At 35.8% G+C, this 17,631-nt stretch overlaps 1 protein-coding gene across 1 annotated transcript in view; it reads right to left on the bottom strand.

Annotated features, from left to right (window-relative positions):
• Positions 1 to 12,328: 12,328 nt before the first annotated feature.
• LOC100933903 overlaps positions 12,329 to 17,631 on the bottom strand; it is a 41,933-nt gene continuing 36,630 nt past the window's right edge. The window contains exons 14-17 of the mRNA XM_031959540.1: positions 16,551 to 16,609; positions 14,436 to 14,514; positions 13,118 to 13,189; positions 12,329 to 12,618 (exon numbers count right to left, since the gene is read on the bottom strand). Of these exons, the coding sequence (XP_031815400.1) occupies positions 12,528 to 12,618; positions 13,118 to 13,189; positions 14,436 to 14,514; positions 16,551 to 16,609 (301 nt within the window). The 3' untranslated portion in view covers positions 12,329 to 12,527. The remainder of the gene's footprint in view (positions 12,619 to 13,117; positions 13,190 to 14,435; positions 14,515 to 16,550; positions 16,610 to 17,631) is intronic.

Here is a 17,631-nt window from a genome sequence, read left to right as displayed (position 1 = left end):
TTCCTTTGAGATAAAATTCTCCTGAAAAACCTATACATTTAAACAACCATATTTAAAGTTTAACCTAGTAAAGATAAATTAAAATAAAAGCTCACCATGCCTGTTGATCATGAATACTTACCTACATAATAGTTTTTTCCCTCCCTCTCTCTTTTGTCAACTTCGATTCATGTTTCACAAAGATGGTAACAGTTTTATCTACAATGATCTAGCGTTTAAATGTGAACCACCAAAATAATTAGAACTCTTTGAAATGTCAGGGAATTCTCCTAGGTAATAGTTTTTTTAAGTTGTTGATTGGATGAATGAATGTTTGGAAACTTGGGGTTCTTCACATTGATGTGGTGCTGTGTTTTTACCAAAACATGGTAAAATGGGATCATGTTGATCATATCAACAGAAAAACATTATCAATGATTATAAATAGGAAATCAATCAGAGAATTTCCAACATAGAAAGGGGTTGAAATATGAAACTTTTATTGTCTTCTGTATGTTACCCATAGTCATTATTGAGGAGGATTATGCTGAAGAAGCTGACATGCTGAAGAAGCAAAAATATATAAAGAAGAAGCCTCAATTATCCAGCAGCTTATTTTCCATGTAGACTGTCAAAATGCAGAGTTTGGTGTTTTCTGGCTCATCTAAATCTACTTCAAAACATCATGCTGTGAAATCTTGAAAAACATCCTTTATCATATACCATTGCCATGTTTGCAGTAGAATCCACTCACTTTTAAAAATGGGCCTCTTCCAAAGTCTATTGTCTTCAGGAAAAAGCTTCTTTTGATGAAGATTTGGTTAAAATAGGAGCTCCCTCTACATGATGTATAGTCACTTCTTGAACATATCTCTGAACATCAGGCCCCTGTTCTTATAAACTGAATGGGATATTCCCAAAGTTCATTGATCAAGGGCATTTCCTCAATCTGAGAGGTCCTCTAATATATGAAATCGTACTTCTCATCTCAATCCACAATTCTCTTTTAAAGCAGTCTAGTGGATCGGAATCTATATTCTACTTCCATAAATCATTCCTAGCATGCATTGTTGCATGGCAAAATGGCATTTTTCTCCTTAAAAAAAAAAAAACCATACATTGGGCTAATCAACACCCACAAACTGCATTAGAAAATATGCATACTTTGAAGAATGGAGACTGGCAGGAAACTTTTTTATCATAGGAATTCTTTGTCCCTGCTTGAGGCAAAGAAATAACTCTTAAAGATTATATGAGGTACACTCAAGAAATGATTTCTTGAAACCAAATGGACTTTTTATTGTGATATTCTTTTGTTTTTAATATTATTCATTCATTCTTCCATTCCACTTCTTGACTTTGAACTTAATATCAGGGTTAGACAATGTTCACCTCTCTAGGGAAGGGAAGGGAAGGTACTGCTTCTACTTTGAGGTTAACAGTATTGTGTTTTTTCAGGATCCCAGAGATAGGCCACATTCGGGAACAACATGTTTTCCATGGGACCAAAGTAATCTGAGTCAGGGATAGCTTATTATTGGCCTTTTGATCTAAGTTCTTCATGTTTCTGATCTGGGTTTGGATATGAGCAACCACAGAGTGCTCCTGGCCCCATCCATAGTTAGCCTTCTAGGATGCTCTGCTAATTCATAATGATTACAGGCTTATTTTAGTTTGGGTTTTCTATTCTTGTTCTAATCTTCAAACAAGGCTGGAAGTAGAACTGAGATGCTTCTGTGTAGAAATTAGATCTGAGTTATACTGCTATGGATTTTCTTAGTGTGCTTCCTCCTTGGGATTACATTTGAGATCATGAGACTTTTTTTTTCGTTTTACCCAGACTAGTCTATTTCTTAGCCAGTACAAAATGATTTTTATGACTGATGCTCTGTAATATAGCTTAGGTCTGGCACATCTAGGTCATCACTTTCATTGGAATTTTTTTTCATTAATTCCCTTGAAATTCTTGACTTTTGTAATTCCAGGTGAACTTTTATTTTTTTCTAGGTCTGTAAATAATTACTTGGGAGTTTGATATGGCACTAAATAAGTAGATATATAAATATGTCATTTTTATTATATTTGCTCAACCTGTGCATGAGCACTTGATATTTTTCCAATTGATTAGATTGGACTTTGTGTGCAAAGTGTTTTGTAATTGTGTTCATATAGTTCCTGACTTTGCTTTGACAGATTCCCAAATATTTTATACTGTTGACAGTTATGAATGGAATTTCTTTTTGTACCTCTTGCTGTTGGACTTGGTTGGTAACATAAAAATGCTGATGATTTATGTGAATTTATTTTGTTTCCTGCAACTTTGCTCAAGTTGTGAATTGTTTCTAGTAGTTTTTTAGTTGATTTTCTAGAATTCTCTTAAGTATACCATCATATCTGCTATGAATAGTGATTTGGTTTCTTCATTACTTACTCTAATTCCTTTAATTTCTTTTTCTTCTCTTATTGCCAAAGCTAACATTTCTAATACAATATTGAATAGTAATGGTGATAGTGGGCAATCTTTTTTCACTCTTGATCTTATTGGGAATGGTTTTAAGTTTTTCTCCATTACATATGATGGTTTTAAATAGATGGTTTTAAATGGATGGTTTTAAATAGATGCTACTGATAATTTTAAGGAAAAGTCCATTTATTCCTATACTCTCTAGTATTTCAATAGGAATGGGTGTTGGATTTTATCAAATGCTTTTTCTTTATCTATTAAGATGATTATATGGTTTTTGTTAATTTGGTTATTGATATAGTCAATTATGCTAATAGTTTTTCTAATATTGAACCAGCCCTGTATTCCTGGTATAAATCCTACTTGGTCATGATGTATTATCCTGGGGATGACTTTGTTGTAATCTCTTTGCTAGTATTTTATTTGAGATTTTTGCATCAATATTCATTTGGGAAATTGATCTGTAATTTTCTTTCTCTGTTCTCCCACACACACCTGATTTAGCTATCAGCACCATATCTGTGTCATAAAAGAAATTTGGTAGGACTCCTTCTTTCCCTATTTTTTTCAAATAGTTTACATAGTATTGGATTTAATTGTTCTTTAAATGTTTGGTAGAATTTACATGTAAATCCATCTGGCCCTAGAGATTTTTTCTTAGTTGATTAGTAGCTTGTTCTATTTTTTTCTAAAATGAGACTATTTAAATAATTTATTTCCTTTTTAACCTGGGAAATCTATATTTTTGTAGATATTCCTCCATTTCACTTAGATTATTGTTGTGGCTGTCTTTTAAGAGCTCAAAGCTTATAAGCCCATTGATCTCAGAGGCAAGATAAATAGGGCAGGAGACTCATTGAGTGTGAAAAGAACTCCAAATTTATTATGCCATACAGCCTCGCTGATATACATTTTTTGCAAGCCTGATTAGTGCGTGAACAGTAGGCAATTCCCAGTCACTATTCAGAGAAGCAGCTTGTGGGCTTTGCATATGCATGACATCTGCCAATAGGAGGAGAGCCAATCCAGCAATTTAGCAACTCACTCATAAGCGGGAGGCCCTGACTAGGTGTCCCTGCTAATGAGCAACTGTGACCCTTAGCTTACACCTGTTCCCATGATCACAAATCATACCTCCTTGCTCAACAAGGGAATTTCTGCAATGTGGCAGAAAACTTATTGTGCATCCAAGACTGAGGTGGCCTCAATACTCCCTCTCAGCAGAATTCTATAATTTAGTAAAATTTCAAATTATTGGTATATAATTGGGCAAAATAATTCCTAATTATTGCTCTAATTTCCTCTTCATTGATGGAAAATTCTCCCTTTTCATTTTTGAGATTAACAATTTGATTTTTTCTTTTTCTAATCAAATTAACTAAAAGGTTTATTTTGTTGGGTTTTTCATAAAATCAACACTTAGTTTTATTAACTCAATGGTTTTCTTTCAGTTTTATTAATCTCCCCTTTTATTTTCAGAATTTCAAATTTGGTATTTAATTGAGGGTTTTTAATTTGCTCTTTTTCTAGTTTGTTTAGTTGTAAACCCAATTCATTGATCTTCTCTTTCTCTGTTTTATGCAAATAAGTATCTAGAGATATAAAATTCCCCTAATAACTGCTTTGGCTGCATCCCATAAATTTTGGCATGTTATCCCATTATTTTCATTCTCTTGGATGAAGTGATTGTGTCTATAATTTGTTTCACCCATTCATTCTTTAGGATTAGATTATTTAATTTCCAATTAATTTTTGGTCTATTTTCTCCTGGCCTTTTATTGTGTGTGATTTTTATTGCATAATGATCTGAAAAAAAAAGTACATTTACTATTTCCTTTCTGCATTTGATTTTTATTATTTTATGCCCTAATACATGGTCAATTTTTGTATAGGTTCCATGAACGGCCGTGAAAATAGTCAACTCCTTTCTGTCTCCATTCAATTTTCTCCAAAGATCTATCATACCTAACTTTTCTAACATTGTTTACTGCCTTAATTTCTTATTTCATGGTTCAATTTATCTAGTTCTGAGAGAGCAAGGTTGAGATCCCCCACTAGTATAGTTGTGCTGTCTATTCTTAAATTTCTCAAGTTCTACTCTAGGAATTTGGATGTTATACCACTTGGTGCATATGTTTTGTATTGATATTGCTTCATTATCTATGGTACCCTTTAGTAAGATATAGTTTCCTTCCTTATCTCTTTTAATTAGATCTATCTTTCCTTTTACTTGATCTGAAATCAGGATTGCTACCCTGTTTTTTTTTTGTTTGTTTTTTTTTTTATTTCATGTGAAGCATAATAGATTCTGCTTCAGCCCTTTACCTTCATTCTGCATGACTGATTTAAAAGTGTTTCTTGTAAACAACATATAGGAGTCTGGCTTTTAATTCAGTCTGCTATCCCCTTCCATTTTATGTGATAGTTCATCCTGTTCACATTCACAATTAAAATAATTTTGTATTTTCTGCCACCTTATTTATCCTGAGTTATAGTTTTCTCTTTCCTTTCCCTTTTCCCCCTCCCCAGTATTTTGCTTCTGATCACCACTTTCCTCAAATAGCTCTCCTCCTTTAGAGCCCTTCCCCCTTTCTTATACCTTTCCCCTACTACTTCTGTTTTCCCTTCTATTAGCCTTCCTTTCTTTTCCCTTTTCCTCTTACACTTTCCTATAAGGTGAGATGTTTCTCTGTGAAACCAAATATTTCTGATATTCTTTGAGCCAAATCATTATTCATTTTGAGCCAAGAATAAGATTCACACAATGTTCATTCCCTTCCCTTCTTTCCCTCAATTATAATAGATCTTCTTTGCCTCTTTGTGAGATGTAATTTTCTTTATTTTACCTCCTTTTCCCTCTTTTTTCAGTGCAACCCCTTTCCATCTCTAATTACTTTTTCATATTACCATAATAAAATCAAATCATTCCTGCACTCCCTATAACAGAAATAATTTTCAAGAATTCTTTCCTTTTTACCTTTTTTATGCTTTTGTTGAGTTCTATGTTAGGAGATCAACTTTTTTGTTCAGTTCTGGTCTTTTCATCAGAAATAGATGAAATTTACCTATATAATTAATTGAGTGTCCATGTTTCCTGAAAGATAATGCTCATTTTAGCTAGATAGCTTATTCTTGACTATAAACCAAGTTCTTTTGCAATTGGAAAATTAGATTCTGGGTCCTTTGATTTTTTAAGGTAAAAACTGCTAGATCCTGGATAATTCTGATTGTGTCTCCTTGATATTTAAATTGTTTCTCTCTGGCTGCTTGCAATATCTTTTACCTATATCATTGAGTGTACATCTTCTTCCCTGAAAGATAATGCTCATTTTAGCTGGATAGCTTATTTTTGACTATAAAGCAAGTTTCTTTTAGATTAGGAATATCAGATTCCAGGTCCTTTGATTCTTTAAGGTAAAAGCTGCTAGATCCTGGGTAATCCTGGTTGTGGCTCCTTGGTATTTAAATTGTTTCTTTCTGGCTGCTTGCAATATCTTTTCCTATGTGTAATAGTTCTGAAATTTAGCCACAATATTCCTTAGTGTTTTAATTTTGGGGTCTCTTTCAGGAGGTGATAGGTGAATTCTTTCAATGGCTATTTTCAGGAAGTCCAGTAATACTTAGATTGTCTCTCCTAGGTCTGTTTTCCAGATCTATTGTTTTTCCTAAGAGGTATCTCATATTTACTTCTATTTTTTCTTTTTTTTTGTTTGATTCTTGAAATCTTAAGTCATTAGATTCCATTTGTTCAGCTCTATTTTTAGTATATTATTTCTTTCAGTTACTTTTTTAAGATCCTTTTGTATTTGGCCAATTGAATTATTCATTGCAGTTTTTTCCATTTCACATATTTTTTTTTCAACGAATTGGTATCTTTTTCATATCTATTTTTGTAAGGAGTTATAAACTTTCCATTTCATCAAATCTACTTTGTAGGAAGTTATATGATTTTCCCATCCCTTCTTGCAAAGATCTCATTTCCTTTACCCATTTTTTCCTTTCTTTTAAGATTCTTTATGAAATCTTCCAAGAAAGTCTCCCCACCCCAGTTCCTTGCCCTGGGCTCTATACTCTACGGTTTGGGCTCTGTAGACATTGACTTCTGCCCAAATGAAACAAACCTGTTCTGAATTATCCAAAGTACTTCCAAAGTATCCATCTGGAAGTGTGCTGTACTCCAAATATCTGTGGGTTCTGTGACTCTAAAACCAGTTTAGAGGCTTAATCTGCTGTTGGTTTGAGAGAAGGTCAGAGGTGGTCAGAGGTGGTCATAGAAAGTCATGTCTGCTCTCTGCCATCTTGGCTCCAACCAAGAGGAGGCTAATAGAAGAGAGGGCAGAAGTGGAAGGGGAATGGGGAAAGGAAAATAGGGGGTCAAAGAATACAGGACAAATTGAGAAAGATTGGGGTCAGAAACAAAACCCTGATGAGGAGGGAAAGGGTGAAAAAAGAGAGAAAAGTATAAATGGGGTAAATAGGATTGAGAAAAATATACTGTTCATAATCATAACTGTGAATGTGAATGGGTTGAATTCCCTCATAAAATGGAAGCAAATAGAGTGGATTAAAAACCAGAATCCTACTTTATGTTGTTTGTAGTAAACACATTTGAAATAGAGAATAAGTGTAAAGGGTTGGAGCAGAACATAGTATTCTTCAGCTACAGTTAAAAAAATAAAAAGGTGGGATAGCAATGCTGATCTCAGACAAAGCAAAAGCAAACAAAGGAAATTAAAAGAGACAAGGAAAATGCATCTTGTTAAGGATAGCATGGACAATGAAATAATATCAATAACACACATATATGTATCAAATGGAATAGCATCTAATTTCCTAGAGGAGAATTTATTAAGTTACAGGAAAAAAAGTAGTTAAGGAGGTGAATAGAAGTTTTATATGACATGGTTCTGGAGAAAAATGATTAGAGATTGCAATCAATACACTTTTTTCAGCAGGAAATGACATCTACACAAAAATTGACCATATATTAAGGCATAAAAACCTCACAATCAAATGCACAAAGGCAGAAATAGTAAATGAATTATTTGGACATCATGATGCAAAGGAAACTGTGTAATAAAGGGCCATGGAAAGATTGCACTATAAAGAAAAAATCATCATGGAATTCTGCTGAGAGGAAGTACCAAGACCATCTTGACCTTGATGCACAATGAGTTTTCTGCCATGTAACAGAAATGCCCTTATTGAGCAAGGAGCATTGATTTGTAATCACAGGTGTAAGCCAAGGGTCATAAGCCAGTGGCTATGTGAACAGGGATTGCCTACTGTGATCATGCTTGCAAAAATATGTATCAACAAGGCTGTACAGCATAATAAACTGGAGCTCTTTTTACACCCTATGAGTTTTCCACCCCATTCATCTCACCTCTGAGATCAAAGGGCTCATAGGCCATGAGCTCTTAAAAGTTGGCAGCAACAAATTGGTACTAGCTAAGAAATGGAGTGGTGGATTGGTGGAATAGATTAGCTACACAAGACAGTAGTAATATAATAATCTACTATATATAATATATATATATATAATATAATAGTATCAATATTTATTACGTAATTATATGTATTATTATGTAATCTGATAATCTAATATAATAATCTATTGTTTGATAAGCTCCAAGACTGTAGTTCTTAGGATAAGAATTCATGATCTGGCAAAAACTGCTAGAAAAACTTTAAAATTTAAGAAACTAGGCATAGACTTTCCTCTCATACCCCACACCAAGATAAGGTCAAAATGAGTACATGATTTAGACATAAAGGGTGATATAAAGCAAATTAGGAGAGTGAGGAATAGTTTGTCGATCTGTGGAGAAGAGGAATTTATAAAAAAAAGAATTAGAAAATGTTATGAAATGAAATATTTCATGTATATTTCTAATCTTACATCAAATTTAAAAGGTTTTGTACAATGTACAAACAAAAATGGTGTAATCAAGATTAAAAGGGAAGCAGAAAGCTGGGAAACAATTTTTACAGGCAGATTTTCTGATAAAGGCCTCATTCCTAAAATTATTAGAGAATTGATTCAAATTTATAAGAATGAAAGTCATTCAATTGATAGTGAAAGAATATAAAGCAATTTTCAGCTGAAGAAATTAGTCATTTCTAGTTTTATAAAAAGTTTTAAATCACTATTGATTAGAGAAATGTGAATTGACAACTCTTGAGGTAGCATTTAAACCTCTTAATTTGGTCAAGATAAGAGGAAAAGATAATATTGGGGGAAGGGGAGAGGAAACTGGAACACTAATACATTGTAGGTGGAATTGTGAACTGATGCAATCATTTTGCAGAGCAATTTGGAACTGTGGCCAAAGGACTATCAAACTGTATATACCCTTTGATGCAGCATTCTCACTACTGGGTCTGAATATCAAAGAGATAATTTAAAAGGGAAAAGAACCTTTATGTCCAAAAATGTTTATAGCAATTCTTTTTGTAGTAGCAAGAAACTGAAAACTGAGTATATGCCCATCAGAATAGGCTGAATTAAGTTATGGTATAAAGATAATGGGATATAATAGTTTTATAAAAAATAAATGAGTAGACTGATTTCAGAAATCAGTGATTTCTGATACACTGTGATATATGAACTGATGCTGAGTGAAGTGAGCAGAACCAGAATATTGCTCACAGTAACAAGATTATGTGATGATCAACTCTGATGGCTTTGGTTCTTTTATACAGTGTGGTGATTCAAGGCAATTCCAATAGGCTTGGGATAGAAAAATATCATCCACATCCAGAGACAAAATATGGAGATTGAATGGGGATCAAAGCAGAGAATCATCACATTTTTTTTTCCTCTGGAGGTTTTTTTCCCCTTTTAGATTTTTTTTCTTGAACAACATGACAAAAATGGAAATATGTTTAAAAGAATTGCACTTATTTAACCTATATCAGATTACTTCCTGTCTTAGGGAAGGGGTGGTAAGGGAGGGAGAAAAATTTAAAACAAGGTTTTACCAAAATGAAAGTTGAAAACTATCTTTAACAAAATACTATTGGAAAAAAATATTTCTGGTCTTATTGTACATGAACATTCAATGATTGGGACTTTGATTTCTATTTTTCAGTCTTCTGATCCAGTTTTTCCTTCACTACTGATGACTGATACTTTACCTTTTAGATTACATTCATCTATAGCTGTTTGTCTTATTTGGAAGGATTACACTTCTTTCTTTCACAGATGTGGTATAATTATTTCTGTAAACTTGCATCATATTCTCAAAAGATATATGACATCAGAACCCATTTGTAAAGCAAACTATGCTTGTGCTGTTTCTCTTGATCAAATGCTATCTCCCAATTTATATAACCCAATTTATATAACCTGTGTAGAGCCTGTTTTATTCAAAGATTCTTATCAGATCTTATATACACATACATACTGTTTAATCAAATGGAACATAATCAGTATAAGTTGTACCGATTTCCCTCTTCACCAATGTCACCTTTGCACCTCAGTAAGGGGATTTCCCCATTCTGGTTTTGCTGCTCTCCATGTATACATTGTAATAATCTAAAGACTTATGTCTTTCTCTGGATTGAAATGGTAAATAAGCTGATTTATTGAGGATACCTACACAAGACCCTAATCAGTATTAATCAGTTCATTATGATTTTATGAGGGGCAATAATTGTTACCAATTACTCATTTAGTAATACTTATCTACTCATCTAATAGTAAAGATTAAAATAATTATAAGTCATATAGGAATATAGATTCTGAGAAACCTTTTTGCAAACCTCATTATTTTATAATTGTGTATCAGGCACAAGACCTACTTGCGTAATTATAGTATCATGAGAATGCTGACACAAATATCTTGTTTTCGTGCTGACATGATGGGATGCCTCTTAATCCCCACCCCTGAAATGTTCTTGGGTATGTTTTATCTCTACTTGGCCAACCCAAAGGATGGCTCATCCATCTCATGCTTTTTATGGAAATGTCTTGCATAACTTTGCAATGTGCCTTCTCCGTGTGGAGTAAGTTGGGAAGGGGGAGAATCTGGAAATCAAAGTTTTAAAAACAAATGTAAAACATTGATTTATATGAACTGGGGAAAATTAATTTTTAATCCTCTTTGGCTTCTTCCAAGAGGATCTTTTGGACTTGGGAAGATGCAAAGTCATTTTTGAAACTTCACATGTATGTCTTTGACATTGTCCTCTGAGATCAATCTTTCCTGCTGCTAATACTAGCTTTTCATGGTATTGGGTCTTTTTTTAGGCTCACTGAATGTTCTACTTCTGTTCCTTGGGGTGGAGGGGGTGCTTTACCAAGCTTCGGGTGCCAGGGACTAGGAACATGGACACTGGCCTTTTGAGCCAGTGTCTCCAAGTTGGCAGGCTTACCCTTCTCCTCTGGGCTAGAGTAATCCAGCCTAGTACTTGCTGCTTGAGTTAAAGGTCCCAGAGTTGAGAGTTTGCCAATTGATTTGGGGGTAGAGGCCAGCAGATGGCTGATGAGGCTGCAGGCCTGCTGATCTGGGCAGTGGCTAAGAGCCTCTTGCTCTCTTGCTCAGAAACACCTTGGCCTGGGATTCTCTTCTACCCAAGACCAACCACCCTTTCCTGAAGTTCATCTAAGTTATCTAGGGCTGGAAAATTGTTATAGTTCAATTTCAACATTGTGCCTAGGGAAATGTTAAGAGCTCCACCAACTTCCTGGTTTTCCTTTGCCATTTTGGTTCAGTCTCCAACTATGAGAGACTGAAAATTAAAAATGCCATTCATCTCCAGGAAAAGAATTGGATTCTGAATGCACATTGAAGCATAACTTTAAACTTTTTTGATCGATTTCAAAGACTCATCTGGAAAGGTTTTGCATGACCACACATGTGGTTTATCCAATTTTATTCAATTATGGATAATATGTGGTTTATGAGGAAGGAGGAGACAGCAAGGGAGAGAATTCAAATTCAAACATTTTGATAATGGTAATTATTTTTACATATAATTTGGAAAATATTAACTAGATAATTTAGTCCCTCCCACTCCAATATAAAGTTACATTTCAAATACACCCGTCTATAAAACACATATTAGTATCTTCAAGATGTTTTCAAATATTCTTATTTAGAAAAAATGTTGATTTCTCCATTTTAAAGTTTTCGAAAATTTAGAATTCAATACCTACATGTATATATAAATATGCAAAGTTTTCGAAAATTTAGAATTCAATACCTATTCAATACCTACATGTACCTATTCAATACCTACATGTATATATAAATATGCAAAGTTTCCGAAAATTTAGAATTCAATACCTATTCAATACCTACATGTATATATAAATATGCAAATATATTATACATATATGTATATATGATAATCATGTAATTTCTTAATTGAGGAAACTTGATTCAACCCCATCCCAGAACAAACCCGTCGCCATAAACCACCGAACCTGATCGGGGTCTGTTACTGGGCCCAAGGCGGGGCTGGGGGGGAGCTTTCTGTAGAAGTGGCGGGGCTGGGGGCAACTCTAAAAGATCATAGGAGCACGACCTAGGAGACGCCTACCATGGTTAGGAGGCCCTTTTCCGGCTCCCAAATGGGGCCAGACCCCGCCCTGGGACTGAGGGAGCCTCGCCCCCGACCCAAACTCCCGCCCAAAACGGGAGGGGGAAGGGGAAGGAGGGCCCTTGGCAGGCTCGGAGCCAGCAGGAGAAGCTCGCAGCCACGCCCTTCCCTCCAGCCGCCCTCACGGCTCAGCTCCAGCGGCCACACCTACACCGGGGCTACCCCAATCCCAGAGTTCCCCGGGGCTCCCTCATGTCGTCATAGGGCGCCGGTAGCCCCGCCTTTTCCGGGGCGTTTCCACCTGGTCCCCCGCTGAGGGGGCGGGGCGAGCTTCGGCGTGAGGGACTGCGTCACTCTCTTTCCTCTCTCTTGCCCCAACATTTAACGCTGAGCTTGGTTCTCAGTAGGAGCTTCCTACACTTTCCTGCCTGCGTATGACTCCCTGAACAATTAGGGAGAACACAGGCAGGCGTCAAAACGCAGGACAAAACCAGGACAAACATTTCCTCTCCTAACTTTATTTCCTGGGGTTTCTCTATTTCCTAGAAGAAAAAAACCATGACAAAATACTGCAACCTGGGGACGCTGTGTCTTCAGAGACATTTTTTCTGGATTCATCGATGGCTCTGAGGAAAAATAAGGATATAATTACGCCCTCCAATGATGCAAGGCTTCTTAAAAGTAAATACAATTTACAAATTGGCAGAGAAGATTTTAGAAGTGAAAACAAGTGTAAGTTTCTCAGAGAACACGGTTGTGAAGGAAACAGGATAGCTCATTAAGAATAACGTGCAGGTCACCTGGCTGTGTGCTCTGAGACTACTAGTGCTCCCGTGTGTCTCAAACTCGGAGCGCCCAGAGCGTCTCTGGGAACGCGTCCGCTCACTAATGAGATGAAGATGTGTATGGGTTCCAGAAGGAGCAATGACTTTTTATATCAGACAAAACAATGAAATGATGAAGTGGCCGGGAAGCCAGGACTACCAACCAATCCCCCAAACGGTGTTAACAAAGCATAAATGAAGATGTGAAAAACAATGAAATGATGAAGTGGCCGGGAAGCCAGGACTACCAACGAATCCCCCAAACGGTGTTAACAAAGCATAAATGAAGATGTGAAAATACCTTTTTGAATCCCCTGAAATTGACTTTTCATGATGTACCTTTTTCTGTTTTCTAGATGTCCGTGAGAAACATCTGAAATTCATGGTGAGGAAAAGATTTATTGTCATTCATGCACGTTCTCTGTTCTATGAATGATATAATCAAACTAAGTTTGAGCATCATTCACATCTCAGTCTTACATAAGGAAAATAAGACTAGGAAGGCTCTATGTCAATAGTTTGAGAATATATGCATATATTTGTATGTCTCAAGCTATATGTATGTAGGTTTATGTATCTGTGAATATATGCATTGCAAGAATCCATGTGTGTAGGAAAATCTATTTTGTTTTGATGAATGTGGGCATATGTGTTCATATATGCATGGGAATGTGGGTGTGTTAATGAGTATGTGTATAAATTGAAACATATGCATATGTGTATTAATATTATACACATATTGTACACGTTTCAATTTATACACATACTCATTATTCAATTTATACACATACTCATTATTCAATTTATACACATACTCATTATGTATGTGTATATATTTATATATATATACACATACATAATGTGTGACTGTATGTAGCGAATATTTCTTTTCCATTGATAGATTTATCTTCCTCTCAAAAGGAAATTCTTAAAAGGAAATTCTTAAATATTTGCTCACTTTTTTTCTACATGTGACATATCAAGGGCTTCCTGGACCTTCCTCTATAATTTAGAAAGCTTGTGAGACCACATCTATAGAATGGGAAAGGACCTTGAAAATCATACTACCCTAACGCTCTCTCTACACCTGATGAGGAAAATTAGCCCTGGATATGTTAAATGACCTGACTAGCATTACATGTATAGTGAGAAGTGGCAGAGCTTAAGATTTGGATCCAGAGCAGTCCTCAGAATTCCCACCCAATATTCTTTCTTCTGCATGGTTCACTGGAGTGCAACACGAACCATTAAGACTTTTAGGGAGGACTTGTTGTCCAGCAAAAAGTAAAATAGGGTTCTAGAGATGATTGTTTGGTCTTATTTCAGTTGTATCTGAGTCTTTATGAATCATTTTAGGATTTTCTTGGCAAACACACTGAAATGATTTGCCATTTCCCTCACCAGTTCCTTCATCCAGACAGATGAAGAAACAGAGACTCTAACTGAAACTGACTGGTCCAGACTCTGCCAATAAGAGCCTGAGGCCATATTTGACTCCAGTCCTGACTCTCCATACACTGTGCCCCCTAGCAGTTGTCCAGCTACCAAAGAGTCAAAATGAAGTCAGGAGAAATTAGTTTTCATCAGTACAATTTTGTTCTTGGGACACAAAATCTCACCGAAAGAATGAAAGCAGCCTCCTCTTTTTACTGCTTTTCCCTTGTATTGTGTTCTTTGCTGTGTCATCACTTATTCTCTCTAGGAGCAAGAATAATTCAGGGATTCAGACACTAAAACTATGCAAATAATGTTGGCAAGAGAGAGCTACCAGCTGAAGTGGGCTTTCTTCTACAGCATAGAGACTCTGAAAACCACAACCTACAGCCTTGTTCCCAGTACTGAACATCTATATCTACATATTGTCCTCTCCCTCTACAATAGCAGCTAAATGCCAAAAAAGCTGGACTTGGCCAATCCAAATACTAACTGGGAAACAAAACCTGAATCTCAACATAATGGTGAATACTTCTTAGCAAAATCAGCCTACCAGGAAGTGCATTACTTATGTTCAAACTCTTCCCTATTCTGCTAATTAATGCCTTGGAAAGAACTGAGGGGAGCCACTTTATCCTATGTGACTGTAGGGAAGTGTGGCCAACAGAATCCAAGTTTCACCAAATATTTTCTGTGAAGATTGTTCCCTAGCTAATACATGACTTAGAAGGCTGGTCCATTTTATAATACCAATTATTATGTACTCAAAATGACATTGACCTAAAACCCTCCAAAATCCAAGGATTCTCTCAGAGATCCAGGCTTCAAAAGCATCTAAAAGGCCTAGTGCATAGAGCACTGCTGTTGGAAATAGGAAGATTTTAAGTTCAAATCCACCCTCAGACACTTAACAACTAGTCATATAACCACTGGGTTCTCTTGGACTATTTCCACATCTGTAAAATTAGAACAGAATCAAACTTAGGTAAAGCTCTTAGGGAAATTTAAAACATTACATAAAGGTTAGTGATTATTATCTTTGTTATTCTCCCCACCCCACCCCCAAGATGATTGTCAACAGTTTTGACTCAATAAATCAATTACAGATAATTCCCACAGTAAAAAGGGACTGAAAATTACTACTGTCTATGTCATTGTTATGTAACTAAGCTTTTTCTTTCCCCTGTTGAATTAAAATCAGTTGAGCAGATGTGAATGACACATCAACTCTGCTAGCGGGCTAAGGAAGGAAAGATGAATAAAGATATAACCTTTACTAGGACAACAATGCTAAGAATAAGTAGAGACTTAAGTAGATTCTATTTCTAGAGTCATCTACAAATTTACTTGATGCATGAACAGAAGCACCCAAAATACCTTAGGTACCAAGAGAAAAGTAAATATGGAAGCGTTACTCTAGGTGATTTGGGCCTCCTATTAATTGCTAAGTCCCTAATTTTGGGGGTGCAAAGCTATAAAAAATAATGTGCCAGCAATTTTTGTGTTAACTACAGAGAAAGACTCTTGTGGCAAAGGACTAGTATACCCTTTGGAAGTTTCAAGGCATGAATTTTCCCTGTTAAGTAGTCCTAAATTGTAGAGGAACTATGATTAGATACATTATGAAAATATTTTGGTTCCCAGAGCTAAGGCCCAGCAAAGAGGCCATGTCCCAATCTTGGCCTAACAATAATCCTTTGCAATTAAAGATTACATCACCCTGGACAAAAGTGTATTGCTTGGACTGACCAGCTCCCGGTATTCACTAAATGATTTAGCTTTCCTTATTTTTCAGGGATGTCTACCACATGTTCACAATCCCTGTTCCTTGTCACTGACAAGTACTGCATATTCCAGTTCCTCTTACAGAACTCTGGTTCTGTCAAACTATGGGACACATGACAGAAAATCTGTATTGTCCCAAGAAATGCTAACCATGAAAAAAATCTCTGAAGATCTTGGAAAGATTTTGTATAGAGTGGTCCCAGCATCAACAGCTTCAAGCCTTCCTCTTAGGAGGAGTCTTCTGCTTGCAGCTGTTTTATTCCTCACTCTGAAACAAATTAAACTTAAATTGGTGTCCTGAGTCTCCTTATCTCTAGCCTGCTTTGTGCAATTCTGGCTATCCACTGGTTAGAGGTTGGTTCCAGTCCTGAGGACAGCATTGTTGTTCTAGAAGACTGAAAGAATGTCATTTTGAAAATGTTATCTAGATTAGGCTGCTCTTGGTGAGCATCGATTGCACTTAAATCAGTTTAAAGTTCAAGCATGAAACCAGAAAGAACAAAAGTGAAACTCACCACTTTCACTAGGCCAGGGGTCTTCTGTAATTTCTGGAGTTGGGAATAGTTTGATCTTCCTACAATAGCAAGTAAAAATACATTCAAAATTAAATCCTGCTTTTAAAATGACAAACAAGCAAATGGGCAATTTCAGAAAAGAATTTGCCATAATCTTTTTACCAGGAATAGGAATCTATAGAGTGGCTGGTGCAAGCTTTTTATCTGTAGAAATACTGAACATATGTCTAACCTATCGTGGCGATTGTTCTTTTCATTGGAGATATCATAATCTTTTCTCAGTATTGACTAATGTATCAACTTAAAAAAATTCAAAAACATTGATTAATGAAAAGCCTAAATAGTACTACCTTAACGTCAAGGAAGGAAAAGAATTGAAAGAGTTGTTTCTGATACGACGGATGCATCCCTCTGTCATAGCATGGAAAGACCTTTGTTTTGATAGACATTGGTGAATGGTGGCATTCTTTTAGGACTGGGAAGGAGATCACAAAGGAAGCAACCTCTAACTCTCTGAATTATTATCCTGATGAGAAAACTGAAACCCAAATGAATGAAGTGACTCAGCAAAAGTTACTCAGGGAATAACGACCTCACTCTCAACCAGGAAGAGAAAAATTCATGCTTTTCTGTCTCTTACCTATATACATATTGCTTGAATGCTCAGGTGTGATCAATCACTTTATCTCTCTTTTTTGTATGTATCTGACATTATGATATTTTGAGAAAATGTTCCAGTTGTTATGGTAGAGGGAGTTCCTCATCTGAGATTTTGTTTTTCTCTCTGCAGTCACACTTTCTATCATAGGCAACTCTTTCAGTCCCATCCTTAGTCTCTTTTTTCCGGCCTGCCAAACTTTCCTTTACCTTTTTTTTTTTAAGATTTTATTTGGGCACAACCTATACAAAAATTCATAATTGTTGCAATTATTGTCTTGTTGTCTTGACTATCACAGTCCCATGTGCCTGACAAATACGCCTGATCTTACTATGATATATACATTCTCTCCTCCTATGAATTTCGTAGAATTTTCTTAAGCTGCCCATTAAGGAATGACCACAGGAAAGGAGAATGTTTAGG

This window comes from Sarcophilus harrisii, chromosome 3, assembly GCF_902635505.1.
Source record: "Sarcophilus harrisii chromosome 3, mSarHar1.11, whole genome shotgun sequence".
NCBI classification, from domain to species: domain Eukaryota; kingdom Metazoa; phylum Chordata; class Mammalia; order Dasyuromorphia; family Dasyuridae; genus Sarcophilus; species Sarcophilus harrisii.
Note: the sequence above shows the minus strand (reverse complement) of the source record. Positions and strands in the feature narration are given on the sequence as shown.